The 18,065-nt window shown below is 36.9% G+C and overlaps 1 protein-coding gene across 2 annotated transcripts in view; it reads right to left on the bottom strand.

Annotated features, from left to right (window-relative positions):
- SLC25A21 (solute carrier family 25 member 21) overlaps positions 1 to 18,065 on the bottom strand; it is a 523,645-nt gene that overhangs the window by 132,930 nt on the left and 372,650 nt on the right. For both annotated transcript variants that reach the window (XM_059055660.2, XM_067030681.1), the window contains exon 3: positions 14,829 to 14,912. In XM_059055660.2, coding sequence (XP_058911643.1) covers positions 14,829 to 14,912 — 84 coding nt within the window. The remainder of the gene's footprint in view (positions 1 to 14,828; positions 14,913 to 18,065) is intronic.

The raw sequence follows: 18,065 nt of genomic DNA, 5'->3' as shown, positions 1-18,065 counted from the left end.
TCAAACATGCATAACAGAGCCCATGCCAAAATACATTAACTAGTGCCCTGTTGTCCAGAAGGAACATCTGAAAAAATGTAAAGGTCATATTACAAAAAGAGTTTAGTGCCTTAGCAGATGTCACTATGCAATTTGGTGTCTCAACTTTCTGTTTATTTTCTAAAATTTGCACATAGCTAGTCAGCCAAAGCAGAACAATCTATGTTGCTTTTAAAAAAATATTTTAAAATAATGTAGAGGTAAAGATCTGGATCCAGATCACGTGGGTTCAAATTTCTTCAACCTATGAAACATTAGACAAGTTACACAAACTTTTGGGCCTTGGTTGACTCATCGATAAAATGGGAAGAATGATAGTTCCTCCCTATAGGTTGTGAGAACTAACCGAGTTAGTGCATGCTAAGTTAGTCACTTAGCAAAGTGACTGGCCTCTGGTAAATTTTAATTTTTTTTTGGTTGCTTAAAGTGAGTTTTTAAAAAAATTTGTGATTTCCCTCATCAAAAATAGATGTACTATTATTATTATTATCATTATTATTACTCCTGTACTTATTCAATCAAGTAATTATAATAATGAGTACCTACCACAGCACACTGGTAAGATAAAACACAGTCCCTAATATTTAAGAACTTATAAAACAGCTAACAAGTTACATGCTGACAATATAACATGTGGGTTGAAAACCCACCTATTGAATTCTTATTTTCTGTTACAGTATTTTTCAAGATTTCCATTTGTTTTTTTTTTTTTTTAAACAGACTTCAAATCTCTGGTGAAATTCTCCATCTTTTCTTTTACTTTTCTGAACATATTTATTACACCTTTAAAAGTCCCTATTAAACATAGAACTACCATATGATCCAGCAATTTCACTTCTGCATATATACCCAAAAGAATTGAAAGCAAGGACGTTGCTATGAACATGGGTATACAAATATTTCTTCAAATCCTTGACAATAGTCAAAAGGTGAAAACAACCCAGTGTCCATTGACATATGAATGGATAAACAAAATGGGATCTGTACATACAATGGGATATTATTATTCAGACACAGAAAGGAAGGAAATTCTGACACATGCTCCCATGGTCGAATCTTAAGACTTCATGCTAAGTGAAATAAGCCAATCACACAAAAGACAAATGTGATATGAATCAAATGTATGATTCCACTTATATGAAATACCTAGAGTAGTCACATTCATAGACCCAGAGAGTAGAATGGTGCTTGCCAGGGCCTGGGGGGAGGGAAAAAGGAGGAGTTACTGTTTAATGGTTACAGAGTTCAATTTGGGAAGATGAAAGAATTCTAGAGATGGAGAGTGGCAATGGTTTCAACACCAATGTGAATGTACTTAATGCCACTGAACTGTACACTTAAACATGGTTAAAATGGCAAATTTTATGCTATATATATTTTACCACAGTAAAAATTAGATTAAATTTTAAAATTCCTGTCTGATAATTCCAAAATTTGAGTCACTTACTGTCTCTGTTTCTCTTGCTATTTGGTTATTTGGTCTTTTTTCCCCTAAGACCCTGTAATTTTTTAAATTGAATACAGGACATTGTGCATAAAAAAAAAAAAAAAATCAAAGAGCCTCTGGATGGTGCTATCTCCCCCCAAAGAAGAATAATTTTCTCTTAGTAAACAGATGGAGTCTAGTAGATCACCTTCATCTTGCTGAGGGCTGGATTTAGGCTTTATAGGGACAATGAGTTTGTGTTTTATTCCTAAGGCAAAGCCCTTATCTGAGGAGTGGACATTCTGGGTCTCAACTGAAAACTCAGAGTGTTTACCAGAACTCTTCCACCTGGTTGGGCTTGAACGTTAAACCCCAGCATCATGGGGCTGCTGAAATCTCTGCTCATCTCTATGCTTCTCAACTTCTGGGGTTTTTTGTTGTTGTTGTTTTTGGGGATTTTTGTTGTTGTTGTTAGTTTGTTGTTTGTTTGTTTGTTATTGCTGAGTTTCTTGGAGTTCTTCCTGCTCACAGGAAGCTTAGGAGTTGGCAAATGCCTCAAGGGGAAATTGCTTATAGATCTTTGGGTTCACTCCTCTGCAGTTTCCCTCTTCTCTGTGATTTTTGCTTCTTAGGTCCCAGCCGTTTGCCAGCCCTGAATGCCAGCCTCCAACTCATCTCTCTCCTCAACTAAGACTTGATCTCATCTTCCTCCCCCAACCTTTCTTGTAAGACTTAGCAAAGCCTTTACAGAAAAAGCCAGAGTGAATGTAGAGCTCACTGAGATGGGCTTCTTTCCCTCAGGTCTTGTAGCCCCTCACAAGTTCTGCCTGGTTTGGTGGGTCTCTATTGCCTTAAAAAAGTAGATTGTATATTTTGTCCAATGTTTATAATTGTTTTCAGCAGGAGAGCTGCTCTGATACAAGCTACTTTGGTTGTTGGAACCGAAAGTCTGTTAATACTGTCTTTTAAAATTCTAACTCTTGATTTGCGAGTCATTCTGTTTTAAACACTCTTTTGCTTTCATTTTAATTCATCTTTTTATTGACCTGAGTATTTGGTTTTTATTTGTACTGTTTTAGCTTCCTGGGCTTACTAAACCCTAGTCAGGAAGTGTCATAAGTTCAGTGGTAAAGACGTAACACACTCTAAGAAATGGGAGTAAATTGTTTGTCCTTGACTTGGGTCATCAGCCCTTCCAATTTCCCTAACGAAATCCCCCAATACCACCCAGCAACACTTGTGAATGGTGAGTCCCCTGAATCTAAAGCCCACATGCCAAAATCCAACCCCCTACCTTCAGCCACCACATGGCCATTAAAAATATTCTACTGTCTTCCCAAGGCTGTTAATAGAGGTTACTCTGGAGATAGAGACAAATTATAATCTTTAGAATCTTGGTCTTAATGATATTACTAGAGCCATAAATTTTTCTTGGTATTTGCTTTGATTTGACCATATTTATTTTCTATATTAATGTGGCCAGAAGAGTATAAGAAAATAGCAATCATTCAATTAAATTCAGCAAACATAAGCTGGATGATGATTATATACAAAGAACTGTGTGATATATTTTAGAAACCCCAAAGATGACTTCATCAGAGTTCCACACACTTAAATAATTGTGAATAGTTACAAATAATTAGCTATAATATAAGGAACTAATAATGGAACTAGCTAACAATGATTGTATGCATATTTATATACCCACACTTAGTACTGGCAACATAGTAAAGTAGATATTACTATCTCCATGTTACAAATAAAGAAACTGGAGTATAATGAAATTAAGTAATCTGCCTGAGGTCCCAAAACTTATATATAGGATTCGAATCCAGGTTTCTCTGACTCTGAAGGGAAATGTTACGGTGGAAAAAAAGTGCCATGAGATAACAGATGGAGAAAACTGTTTCCATTTTGGATGATGAGATAAAGCATCAAAGAGAAAGTAGCATATGAGCTGGGCATTTATGGATGACCAGAATATCCATAGCTGGACATAAGGCAAAATGCCATTCTGGCTGATAAATGAGCATGAGAAAAACACAGAAAATTGTTTCAGCAGTTATAATTGGTCCACAGGGCTTGAACATAAGATTCATGTGATGACACTAGGTAAGATAAAGTTTGAAAGGAGGGCCCCAAATAAAAATCATATCAAGTGTTTTGGATTTGCTTTTGTGTATTGTGTTAACTTTTTCTGTGTAACTAATTTCCCCAGAACTTCATGGTAAAATTTATTATCACACACTTTCTGTGGGTCAGGAACATGTGCCTCTGACTCAAGGTCTCTTAAGGGGTTGCAGACACACTGTCAGCTGGGCTGGAGGTCTTATCTGAAGACTTCACTGGTGAAAGATTCATTTCCAAGCTCACTCATGTTCTTGGTAGGATTCAGTTCCTTCCAGGTTGCTGTTGAAATGAGGGCCTCAGTTCCTCACTGGCTATTGGCCAGAGATACCTTTAATTCCTTGACTCATGGGCTCCTCCATAGGGCAGTGACCTCAAGGCAATAGAAAAGCAAGAAACCAAAAGAGCAGAAAGAATAAGAAAGGGCTACCACGAAGGAAGCCAGTTTTTTTATATGCTAATCTCAAAGGTGACATCTCATCACTTCTGCCATATTCACTTCATTGAAAGAGAATCAATAAGCCTAGTCCATACTCAAAAGGAGGGTATTATACAAGGACATAAATACAAGGAGGCAGGGTCATTGGGGCCATCTTAGTGATGGCCTACCACATGGATCAATGGGAAATCATCAAAGATTTCTGAATGTGCAAATGACATAACTTGGCTATCACCAGTCATCCATGCTCAAAACTAGGAAGTCATTCAAAATTTCTCCTTCTCATTCAACACCCATATCCCTTGTTGCATCACTCCAAGGAGTTTAATGGTCAGCATTTTTTCTTTCTAATAGTACATAAAATAATAGCACATCTAACAATCATTAGTGTCTCAGATTCTATGGAAGAGGATACGGGTCCCATGGTGGCTTCTGAGAGAGAAGTTTGTAAACATGGGTGTAGACAGAAGCCAGATCATGAGGATTAAGGAGTGAACAAGTGGTTAAGAAACATTCTGTAATCTAACACATATTCTATTTTACACATGAAGCCAGACCTTTAGTAACTGATATGTCTTATTGCTTAGTGGATTACATTGCAATACACTTTTAATTTAGGTTCCTTTATAAATAGTGCCAACTTCTGGGAATTTTACTTGAATTTTGAAATTCATGTTGACCTGTTCACTGAAAACTTAAAGGATACAAAATGGTAATGACAGCAGAGCATGGCCTTTTCTCTTATTGTGGTTCTTGATTCTTCTAATTTAGGAAAAGCTTTATGTAAGGAAATCAAAGAACTCATTCACTTAACACAAACTTACAAACTCTCTTTAACAGTTTCCAAAACTCATCCCAAACTTTATACCATTTTTTGTTACTACTGAGACTGTGTCTACGTTAGAATTCCTGGTACCTACGGCTTTGTTTTCCCATGAGTTCTCTGTGGTCAGAGAAGGAGAATTATGAACATAGTGTTTATCAGCAGGAGAACTAGGCCACTGCATATGGCTGTCATCTGCTCTAGGTTTTGGTGACCACATATTTCAAAATATATTGCAATCATATGATGATTTCCACCCCATCTGACAAGTCATCCAAGGAACTTTGGTTACATGCCTTATCTCATGTTTCATGAGGTTTTCCTGGTTATTACTCCATATTCAAGTTGAGTTAGGCAAAGGCGTCAACAGGTCAAATAACTGAGTTAGTTCATGCAGTGAGCCTTAACCTTAAACTGCATCCTGTAACTTCCTTTTGGAGAGGGCTCTGTCCTAAGGATCAAGAGCCTCTACCTTGGTTTCATGAAATGATGGTGCCACACTTTAGAATATATACATTTTTCTAATTTCATTTGCCTAAGATGCCATTAAAAAAAATTAAACCTTTGTATTCTTTGCATGCTGATCTTAGGATCCAATCTCTTATTCTGGGAATCTCAATAGATTACTTTCTGCTGAAATTTTCTGATTTGTAGAATGTAACCAACCATACCATCTCTTCTCTACCTCTTCCAGATGCTATTCAGCCAAGTGAGATGAGATCTGTGGCAATGCTTTGAACCCACAATGGGAACAGTGTAAATCTGAGATGTTGCTTCTATTATTACCAATACTACTATTAAGTTATTGACAGAATGGGGAGCATGATATAGGATGCAAAAGAACCTGGATGAATGCCTGCCCCAACAAATACCAGCTATGAGGTGCTGGGCAAGGCCTTTAACATCTCTTATCAGTTTCCTGACCAGAAAACTAAAGATCATACTCCCCACCTTTCTACCTGCCAGGGTTCTTGTGAGCATCAAGTGAAGTAAGATATGTGGACACATTTCACAAAAGGGCCAAAATGGCAAACACTGATTGGAATATAATCACTATTATAAAAACAGCATCTGAACCTTCTCCTTTCTTCCAGTTTCAAACCACTTGAAAGAGCTGGAGGAGAGGTAAAGCTAGAGTCATGAGACTAGACCAAAAATTCACGGGCTGCTCATGACAGCATTGTAACTGTGTAACTAAACAGATTCCTAAGCAGGAACTGAGTAGAAGCTTATCATAATTCACACTCATGGATGCTCCAATGGCACTTGACTCATGGGATTTACAGAGAAAACGTAGCAATCTAAACCATAAGCAATTAAATTTAGTTTAAATCCATGTATGTGTGCATATGTATGTATGTATCTTGCCAATGCTTTTAACTTCTTAACAGGGTTCTAAAATATTAAAAATCCATGTGACCTTTTTCTTTCTGAGGAAAATAAAACGAGATCAAATATGCATATGGCCAAGAATAGAAGACTTCCCACCAAAAAAGATAGTATATTGGAAGATGTAATTCTACAAAGTCAGAGACACTAGCTGAAATCAATGATGAAGATAAAATATTAACTCCTTTAACCTTGTCTATGTCAAATCATCCCTAAGTTATTTTCTACAATAAGATAATCAGACAAAGGTAGAAGAGTTTTTGGAGATTTTCTTTCTCATTCTCATCTGAAAATGTTCAGTTCAACAACCTAGAAAAAGGATTCTGGTTTTTGTAAACACATTTTTCCTCCCAAGATGACTATGCATCCAGCCCATCAGAAATCCAGAATAAGTTAAAATGAATGCCTGGAAATATTTTCAAATGAACATCTCCCACTGAGATGTGAAATCCCCTCACCCCCCATTAACAGTCTATAAAAACATGAAGAATATCTGCTCAGGCTCTGAATCAAGACACCAATCTTCCCCAAAGACAACTACTTCTACCCAAACAACTAACTGGTCCTCCCTTCCTTCTTGTCAGCACTGCTTGCTGAGAGAGGCCGTGTTTGGTCTCTTAATCAGACCTTGCTGACGGGCTGACATCACTGCAAACGTTTTCACTTACTCTCTGGCAACACTTAAATCCTTGCCAAAGGCCAGTCAGTTAAGTCAGAAAGCATTGTTAGTGTGAGGCTGGGGGAGTGGGAGTGTGACTGTCAGCTAGCAATCTGTGGTGATGACAGGAGGGAAATCTAGGAGCTGAAACCATTTTAAAGGTCACTCTGTGGGCAGAACAAAAGACCTCTAATTTAGAAAAGGAAACAGAACTCTGGGACTTGGAAGCACCAGGACACTGCTATTTGAGCACTCTGAAAATTCATTATCCACTCCCTCCCTGATTGTAAAGACTACTTTACAACCCAATACAGCTTAAACCAACAACTATTTGCTTTAGCAGCAGTATAAAATAATTTTGTAAAATAGAAATGCTAAATAATGTACTAGTGGGTTCAACTGCCTGTTTTTTAATTTTATTTTTAATTGAGGTAACATTGATGTTAATGATAATTACGTAAGTGTCCTGGGTACAACATTATATTTCACTTCTGTATACACTATAGCATGCCCACCACCAAAAATTTAGTTCCCGTCACCATAGAGTTGATCCCCTCTACCCATTTCATCTTCCCCCCATCCCTTCCCTTCTGGTAAAACCACTATTCTGTTTTCTGTGTCTACATGTTTGTTTTTGTTTGGATTGGTTTCTTCATTTATTTTCTTTGTTTGTTTTTTATATTCCACATATGAGTGAGATCATACAGTATTTGTCTTTCTCTGTCTGACTTACTTCACTTAGCCTAATACCTTCAAGGTCCATCTGTGTTGTTGCAAATGGCAATAATTCATCTTTTTAAATGACTGAGTAGTATCCCATTGAATTATATATCACATCTTCTTTATTTTAAAAAAATGTTTTTCTTTAGTATTTTCTTTCTCCTTACCCTTCATTTAAAAAATATTTTCAATTTGAATTGAATTTGAATTGAAATTCAATTTGAATTGCTAAATAGTTTAAAATTCTTAGCATAGCTTTCCATGAAAAGCTGTTACATATACTTTATGACTAAAATTTTAAGAGTATAATATACTAAAGTATTGATAAATGATCTTTAAAAGGAACACAGATCATCAGAGAATAGTAATAGTAGGCCCATGCCTGGACTGAGATCATCTCTTTTTTTGCGGTACGCGGGCAGGCCTCTCGCTGTTGTGGCCTCTCCCCGTTGCGGAGCACAGGCTCCGGACGCGCAGGCTCAGCGGCCATGGCTCACGGGCCCAGCCGCTCTGCGGACTGTGGGATCTTCCCAGACCAGGGCACGAACCCGTTTCCCCTGCATCGGCAGGCGGACTGTCAACCACTGCGCCACCAGGGAAGCCCGAGATCATCTCTTTTCTGTCTTTCTAAAACTGGAGAAAGCTTGGGAGAAGACAATGGCTTCAGTCTATTGAACACCGTATTCTGGACCTGGGTCCATCACTTATAAGATTTGCCAGATGGATTTGCTATAGTTTCATTCTCCAAACTCTCACCTGCTATTTTTTTTCTTTTCTTGTTTTCCTTTTTTCCTAACTAAAGAGGACGTTTGTTCTGCCATCGTTAAGAAGCCCAGGCAGGCCAGGGCTGAACTCCACAGTGTGGGAGCAAGACTGTCTGATTTCCTTCTCATCGCCACTTAAAAACAAGGGAGCAGGGATGTAATGAACATCATGGCAACTACAGCTAACAAGACTGTACTGTACCCTTGAAAGCTGCTAGGAGAGTAGACCTTAATGTTCTCACCGCACACAAAAGTGGTAATTACGTGAGGTGATGGGTGTGTTAACTAGCCCTACTGTGGTGATTATTTTGCAATAGATGCATGTATCACACCATCATGTTGTGCACCTTAAACTTACATAAAGTTATATGCCAATTATACCTCAATAAAGCTGGAAACAAAAGAAAACAAAACAAGGGAGCACTCAAGGGAGGTCCAGTAGGTACCAGGAAGGGCCTCTTTGGAAAAGTAAAAAGGAGAGGAGAGAAGGTACTCGAGGCACCAGGAAACTCATCACAGAAAGCACACTGCACATCTGGCACCCACCAAAGATCAAATTCATTTGGGTAAACCAAGCTTGCAAACCCAGTCAATAACCAGTGATCTATACATAACTGATTTATACTGTGGATTATCTGCTTAGGGCTCTGGGGTACGGTCTGTAATTATTCATCTGAGTAAAAATTCTGCATTCTTTAAGTGGCAGTGAGTCCTCCACTGGATCTGTTGTCAGATAAGAGGGACCAGCCCGAGGATCCAGGGACCGGTGATGCCAAGAATCACCTGCTCCACTCCAACTTGGCAACACTGGGTAGATGAGTGGGTTTCTGTTGGATGAGAAGTCGGGTTGAAAGGAGAGAGAAAAAGTAGCAGCAACTACTGGGCCTTGTGAAGTTGGAACTTGATTTAGGTGGTGAGGCTGCTGATTGCTCAAATAACAATTCCTGGTAGTGGGAAGAGTTATCTCCTCCACTGTCTCTTCAAATCCAATGCTTGCCCTCACTTCCATGTGAGAGTGAGAGACAGTTTCCAGACACTACTTTACTTAGGGAGGTTTTCTATAAGAGCAGGTCTTTCTATTTACAGAGGTTGCTTTAAAATTACCTGGCCCTTTTCGACTAGGTAAACCACTTTTTCAAAGACAGACCCATCTAGACACCAAATTAAGCTAAAGATCTTGGAGTGAGTCCACCTGTAAAAAGAAAAATGTCCAAATCTTACCAAGTTGTTGATTTTTGAGTCGTAGATGCCCCGCTTCATTTTCTGTGTCACAAGCCACTCATTCCCCTTCTTAATGAAAACAAGAGGGAGTGATTATACCTCCTGGGGCTGTGCCATTTATGCCGTCTGAAAGGCACTTAAACGAGTGGCACATTATCTCACACATCTGGAGTTTACCAAATTAGCCAATTACGCTGGAGCTCATAAAACGAGGCCTTAAATGTCATTTAACTAGAAAATATTATAATCACCAAGTGGTCTGATTGTAAGATGATACTTGGGGCAGCATCAGTGGTTACAGAAAACAAATCGTGAAACAAAACACAGTTCAAATGCCCCCCAAATGCAACCACATATTTTCTACAGTAATACTTTCTGAAGAATACCATATTTCTGAAGGCACCAGCAATCAACATGTTTCTCATTTGAAACTAAGTTTAATCTGACCTCCTGTTTCCTAGTTATTTGCCTTGGGCAAACCAATGCCCAAGAATTTTCCTCATAAGAAAACTAAAGAACAAGCAGGATGAGAGCAGACTGATGGAAAATCATGAATTCATCAGAGATATGGAGCTCTCTGCAAGAGATGGAACAATGGTTGGATTAAGAGTCTGGAGTTGTCAGAGGTTTGTGGTGCTGCCTCAGAATCGACAGGATTTGGTTGACTAACCATATACTGGTCTCCCATACTTTACTTGAAGGAAGAGATAAAAGCTGCTTTAAATTGGTATGTGATTTGAGGGTAGGAATACCAAAGGTTTTCGAATAGCTATTTAAAAATTAGAGGTTTACAGCCACTACTTCCACATTGTCTTCTTTTCATGTAATAAACAACAAAATTTGGTGTTTAATGAAAGGTGATACAGTGTAATGGAAAAACCATGGTATATGTCACTAATACCTGTCTGACTTTGGGGAAGTTGTTTAACTTCTCTGATCATCCGTTACCTCACACAAAATACAGACATACATAATGATGCTGAGCTATGTTGAAACTAGTGCTGTGCTGAAATGAAAAAGTCCCTAGCACAGTGCCTGGCACACTGAAGAAAATAAATATGAGTTTCATATCTTTCTTTACCTATGTCACCAGAATATCTTAAGTTCTGTTTAACTCTTTTTTTCTCTTCATTTCAGAAAGAATGGCCACTAGATGTTTTCAGAGAACGAAGAGTGAGGAGGTGGGCAGTCCTGATTTTATTTTAGCATAATTTATAATACCCTCACCCATCTGTGAACATCTCAATCACTCTCTTTAAAGGCATGATAAGTACAAAAGAGACTAGAAGAACTCTCAGGAGATACTGTGAAACAAAGGAAATTAGGTGTGATGCATGAATGCATGGTTAATAGAGATACCAGCTGCTATTTGCCAGGGGAGTTTACAAAATGAAGCTTACTGGTTTTGAAGGCACCTAGTCAACTAGGCTAAATCTTCATGTCTTCTGGCCTCATGATTATAGTAGATGGACCTGTTAGTGTATTTTGTCAAACCAGAGAAAGATGAAGAATCATGGTGACGATGGAGGTACTCTCAACAGTGACAAATTCCTTCCCTGTCAGTTTTCTGCAATGACGACCTTTTTGGTAAAAGCTAAGTAAATATGACAATTCCACATAACAGAAATCCTTACTCAGAATGTGGAAGGCCTAGTTTTAAAAACTTAAGTTAATTTCACCTCTGTAAAGCTGGGTTGAAAAACTATGTCCTTAATAACAGCACAATGTATCTATGCTTTTAAAAAGAAAAAAAAATCTTAGAAGCAGTAAAGGGATTCAGACCCATGTAACTGAGCTCTTGTCTCTTAGAAATGTGAATTCTGGGCTGAGAGGTGGGGAATTGCATCTCTAAGAATGGTGAAAATACCACTTCACTTTCTTACAGTGGGGAAATGGGAGCTCTGTGCAGATTCTAAGTGTATTAACAGACTTTAATGTTTTTAAACAACAGAAAAGGACTAGCTTTCAAAACCTTTAACTTGCGGGGCTGGGGGAATTAGATAAGAAGAACCAGGAGAGATGAGCTCTCTTAATTGTTAATAGTCAAACTTACTAGCACTATCCTCCCTGCAGGCCACACAGCAAACTGGCCTCTACGCACCTGAGTGAAAAACCATCTTTGAAAGCAGAGTATACTCTAAAAGCTAACAAAGAAAATCAAAAGGAACTGTTTTGCTAGGAAAAAAATTCAACACAGCATGTGTTTAAAGGTTTTTTTTCCTTTTTTCTTCCTCTTTTTTTTTTTTTTTTTAAACTTAAGGCTATGAAATGCTCTTGCTCTGTATCAGAAATAACAGGCAGCTTTTTCTTTTGTATTTTTACAAATATTTCCATCTTTAAGACTGGAGCTTTCAGACTTTTGCTAACAACATGTCCAGATCTAAAGGCATTACAGAAAGAATGTCAATTTGCTTTAGAAGCAATTAAACATACAGTCGAGGAAAAGGCCAATTTTACTATGCAGGGACCACACATACTGTATGTTTGTTACATTACTTGATATCAAAGCAGAAACATCAAATTCTTCCTAAAACACACTTGAAATGAAGAGTCTGGCTAAGGAACTCCCACATCCAATTCAGAGATATCTGTTACAGTTTACAGAACTTGGCAATGCTGACACTTTTGTTTTACTGGAAAGAGATAATTTATTGACTATATAATACACTATGGTTTCTTTAATTTTATATATATGTACTGGGTAAAATGAACATGATTTTGATTCCAACTGCCATAAATGTGGGCATATTATCAATGACACTTAGGTACCACATCACCAGAGGAATATCAAGAGTTTGCTGATTCTGTGTCACTAGATGACCTCAAAATATTTAATCAGCCTTAAGGATCATTATCATAGCTTCAGAGGGAGTGGTCTATAGCAAGACTTATCATCTTTCTTTTTCATTTTGCATCATCATGATGTTGGTGTGATGACTTTCATTCATTTGTTCAACATGCATTTACTGAGTATCTCTACTCAGTGCCAAACACAGGGATAGGGAAAACAGAGGGAAATGAGACGTGCACCTCAGGGAAATGTATTCTTGGGGTGGGAGAGGGGAGACAGACAGAAAACAAGCTCAATAAATCGGTGGTGTATGCTATATAACAGATCTGTGCACAGGGAATGAGCCTGAAGGAGAAGCAAGGGCTGTCCTAGGAAGGGCTCTGTACACCTGATAAAGAATTTAGACTTTACACTGCAGGCCACATTTTTACATATTCCTGAAACACTCTAAAGATAAAATAATTAAAACAGTATTATACTGGCATAGAGATAAATTAATGAAACAGAATAGGAAATAGAGAAACAGAATAGAAAATTTAGCTGATATATATGTGGAAGTTTAATATACAAAAAAGCTAGCATTTCCAATTAGTGAGTAAGGAATGGATTTTTTGACCAGTGGTGTTTGGACAACTGAATAACCATTTGAAAATAAAATTTAATTCCTATATGCCATACTGCACATTAAAAAAAGAAATCACAGATGGATTAAAGATTCATATGTAAATGTTTATAATCTTGGGGTTAGAGTCTGTCCTTCTTTTTTAATGTGTCATCAAGGTCAGATATCACAAAGGAAAAGATAGATATAATCACAAAATCACAATGTTCAAAACTCACAAACTTCTGAAAGGTGTAAGACACTATAGTTGTAAGACAACTGACAAGTTGGGGAAAATATTTGTAATTTATGTAATAGTTAAAGGATTAGTACCTATAATATATACAGAACTCCTATAAATTAATTAAAAAATCTAACCTAAGAGAAATGGGCGAGAGACACAAAATAAGCAATTCATGAAAGAAACAATACCTAATGATATAAAAGTATGCTCAACCCCAGTTACAATCAAAGGAATACTATTAAGACACTTTTATTTTTCACCTATTAGATTATAAACAGGAGATGCATGTGAGTGACAGATATATCAAATAATGATTGATAATGTCCAGTGTTTGAGAGGGTGTGGAGAAGTGAGAACTCTCAAATACTAAGGATATAAAAGTCAGTACATACTTTTTGGAAGATAATTTGGCAACATCTATGATATAAAATGTGCATATCATTTGATCTGATAAGTCCATTGCTAGCAACTTTTAAAAATAGAAATATATATATATATACACACAAACACATAAATGCGAAAAAATAGTATGAGAATATATACTGTACTATTGTTTATAATAGTGAAAATATGGAAACAACCTAATGGGCCACCAAAGGGATTAATTTAATAAACTGCAGTATGTAGATAAATAAATTACTATGCTGTTGTTAAAAAGAATCTATTGGCATGGAACGACATCAATGACATATGTTTAATTAGCAAAATAGTAGCCCCAGTATAATCTGCTAAGAGAGGTAGTGAACTACAGAGGTTAGGAGCATGGGCTTTGGGGTCAAGCTCACTGGATTTCAGTCCCAGCTTCAAGATTTACCAGATATGTGAAAATTACTAACTTTTCTGAGTCTTGGTTTCTTCATCTGTCCAACTGGAATGGATCCTAACAGAACCTACCTCAAAGAGTTATATGGAGAATTCCTAGTACATAGTAGAGGCTAAACATGCACTAGTTGTTATTATTACTGTTATCTTTTTGGTATAATTATTATTTTCAACCAATTCTCCTATGAAAACAACTTCAAAAAGCACATCTAATATCCTTTGGAAAATTATGCTCGATAGAGGCTTTAACTGAATCTATACATCAAAGACAATTTTAGTTTATGTAACAAAAATATTCTATTTATCTGATCATCTAATAGATAGGTTGATGAACTTGACACGTCAAGTTTTGATAAAGATATGTTTTGATTGAATATTCACAAACCAGAATGCAAACAAGGAACACATTTGGGCGCTATATTTAAGAATCAAAATAAAGAACTATCACATTTAGATATCCCCAGTTATAAGAACTTTAAAAAGCCTCAATAGCACAAAATAAAAACTGTCCTCTAGTCATCGAACTATTATTAATAAAGGATATTATTAACATACTTTTTGTGGTAGTTTCTATCATATACATATTTAATTTTCAACCGTATTATCAGGAAAAACACACACACAAATAGGAAGACACCGTTTTAAATATTTTTCCCTACTAAGACTAGGAAAAGAAATCATTCAAAATGAGAAAACATGTTATGTAGTAATATATTAAAATGCCCACATCAACATAGAGACTATATATAAAGAACCATACATACCCTTCTGTGCGGAAAATCATTCGAAAGCTGTCTCCTAAGCTTTTGTAACTGTTTGGATCAGTTGCACATCTCTGAATCTGGAACCTAGAAACAAAGTCAAACAAACAAAAAAAATCCAAGTTAAGGATTTTGCCAAATGGCTTTTCTCATTTTTCAAAGTCTTAGGAGACTCAGCCTTTTCAGATTAATCTAAAATATTCTGGGTTTTGCCACAGATTTTACTGATTTATTTGTCTTGTATAATCTTTACCTTATTTTTGTAGCCTTTAAAATTATGATATTTCTCTGTACTTTAACAGAACTGCAGAAAGAGTTTTTTTCATCTGTTTCTTAGCAGGCAGATGCACCCTGAGGCATTTATGCTTTTTTCTCTTGCGAAAAGCACACACAGATGTCATAGATTGTTTTAATGCATAATTCAGAAATCTGAAGATGCATATGAAACAAATAAGTAGCTCTATTTCTTATCTTAATTAGTGCTCTTTGATGGTAATTTAATACAAAGTTTAAAAATACAGAGCAGCTAATATGGCCTAACTTTGATCCTGATGATGAATTTGGAATTCATTCTGGCAGACAGGAGCTTGCGTTTAGAGCAAGAATTCAGGTTGTACCGTGATACAATTTATTATCAGTACTTCATGATAGAGCAGAGTTGGTCACTAGGGGTAGTTCAGGTTACCTGGACCTTCACAGAAGCACAGTGCTCTGCATGTAGTTTGTGCGCAATAAAAATGTATCCCACTTTAGAAAGCCAAATTCTTTTTTTTTTCTTCTTCTTTTTTGGTATGATCATGAATCTCAGAACTCTAACCTTCAAAATGTGGAAGTTCCCAGTATGAGGATCTTACGTATTTTGTATCTTACCCTGGGGTTTGTTTCTAATGAGATTTATGACAAGTATTGTCATTTCCCTACACCTCAGTTCTCCATTTTCGGTTTTCTTTAGGTTGCCTACTCCTTGGGGTTAACCTTCTTGTCCCAATTCTAAGTTAAGCCCCTTCTTCCTTCTGTACTTCCCTCCACAGTTTTAGCAAGGCTTTTAAAATAGAAATTCTCAGAAACACCTCTAATATTGTCTACTCTAAGATGCTTTCCTCAGATTGTTAGATTTATGACATGAACATAACTTCTAATTCTGAGAATGATTTATTTTATAGTTCTAGGCCCCAGGGAATTATGCTGAAAACTAACACATATATCACAGAGAAGTGTGAATATTTTGCTTTGATTGAAGTGATTGGGCATATGAACAGAGTAAGAAGACTGTAAGACTGGAAAGTGAGGCTGGATTACATTTGACTTTGTAAAGTGGAGAGGTGCTGAACGTGATTGTGCAGGAGAGTAGCCATCCTGAGATGAAGGAGTTGATTCTTCCAGTAGAGTACTTGAAATATACAAATTCCTAATAAAATATTTATTGTCTGATTGGGTGGATTAGAATGGGAGTATGGAGGGCAGAATAATGATGAAGGCAATTATGATAGTCTGGGTGAAGATAATGATGCCAGAATATGAATGGAGGAAACAGAAATGTAGTAAAAGAGGTGTGCTTGCTGCGTGATCGTTTTTCTCTTTAAATCAATGGGTGTTTTTAATGATACATTCAACATGATCCTCTCTTGATCCTCATCAACCCAGCAAGTAATATTCCACTGCCCTAGACTTACTATTGCCAAAGTTTAAAACGTCATAAATATTCATAATGTTTTTGCTTGTCAAACTTACATCTCTATTGGCATGATCATTTTTAGGAGGTTAGTTTCTAGGCAAGAACTATATCCCTAAAATTTAAATTGCATGGAGCTTATCAGAAGATCACGAAGCATTACAACTAACTCATTTAAACTGTTCTGGATCCAGAGGTGCATTTGGTGTGTGTATAACCACTGGCCTAGAAGACTCAGTAAGCAGTTCTGTCTAGAATCGAGAACATGATTTGATGGTCAGGTAGGTGGACCATTTGGTATTTCTGGACTACTGTATGTAGATGAGATAATCTGGGACTTGGGATACAAATGAATTAACTAATGCTAAACACAAAATAGTACAATGGAATAACTACAGGTAAGTTTATACAATAAATAATTTTGGAACATAGAGAGCGATTTCCAAAATACGACTTTGATTCTAATTCAAAAAAGAATCTCCATCTCTGCATTTGCATATTTGTAACCTACATTCATTGTTGAGTATGAAAAATTTCTTATGTCTAAATTTCAAGAGAATAACTTAAAATAGTTTTTTATATTATAAAAACATTACATGCTTATAGATTTTTCTCATAATATCTGTAATAATTTTCATTAAGTTCATTTCCCTCTGTCAAATTCCTTTCTGGATGCTTTTCTCCCAAATTACCAAGTATTTTAAAAATATTTGCATATGAAATAAGATGCTATAGATTTTACAAAAACCCAGGGCATTATCCCCACTCTCAAGAAACACAATAAATAAATGAGAAAAAAAATTTTACAATAAAAGGGAAAATATCCAAAATGTCAAGTAGCATCAGCACAAGTTGCCCAGGTGTTCATCAGAGGGAGCAATTACTGCTTTCTGCAGAGGATCAGGAAGGATCTCAGGAAGGAGAAGGGATTTAAGCTGGTCCTATAGGATTCAGAGAGGCAAAAAGAGTAAGCCAGGAGGAAGCATTTCAGGTGGGGAATTGAGAGAGGGAAAGATGTCCTTTTAATAGAAGTGAAAGGAAAGATCTCCCACCATGACAACCTCCAGTGTTTCGTTCAGGATGGATGTTACAGCACCCTGCTGGTGGCATTCAGCTGCTCAGGGTGGATGGAGACCTGAGCGGGTTAGAGAAGGGTGTTTATGAGATAAAGTCAATGACCAATATAGAGCGTTTGGCCTTTCCCTGCTCCTCAGCGGAGCATTTCAGATAACTCTGTGGCCATCTCACAGTCATGTGACCCGGTCCTAGAAGAACTGTGAGTCACCAGAGGGACCAAAACAAGTGAATCCTAATGGCAAGAAAATTGACCTTAGCTCCTCTTTTATTGATGGGGTTAGAGACATCAGTTTTGTCTATGGTGTCTGCATGTTTCAGTAATACCAAGGTGGGTCCTCTGTCAGCTTACACAAAAATGAATACGGAGTACAATTACTTCTTAATTAACTAGTTATCTAACTTGGCTATTGGAAGTCTAGGCACTTCACTCATTAGTTGCAATTTCTTTCTTTTTTCAGAATCCAAAGGATGATAATATTTCCAATCCACTA

Source organism: Kogia breviceps, chromosome 3 (assembly GCF_026419965.1).
Source record: "Kogia breviceps isolate mKogBre1 chromosome 3, mKogBre1 haplotype 1, whole genome shotgun sequence".
NCBI classification, from domain to species: domain Eukaryota; kingdom Metazoa; phylum Chordata; class Mammalia; order Artiodactyla; family Physeteridae; genus Kogia; species Kogia breviceps.
Note: the sequence above shows the minus strand (reverse complement) of the source record. Positions and strands in the feature narration are given on the sequence as shown.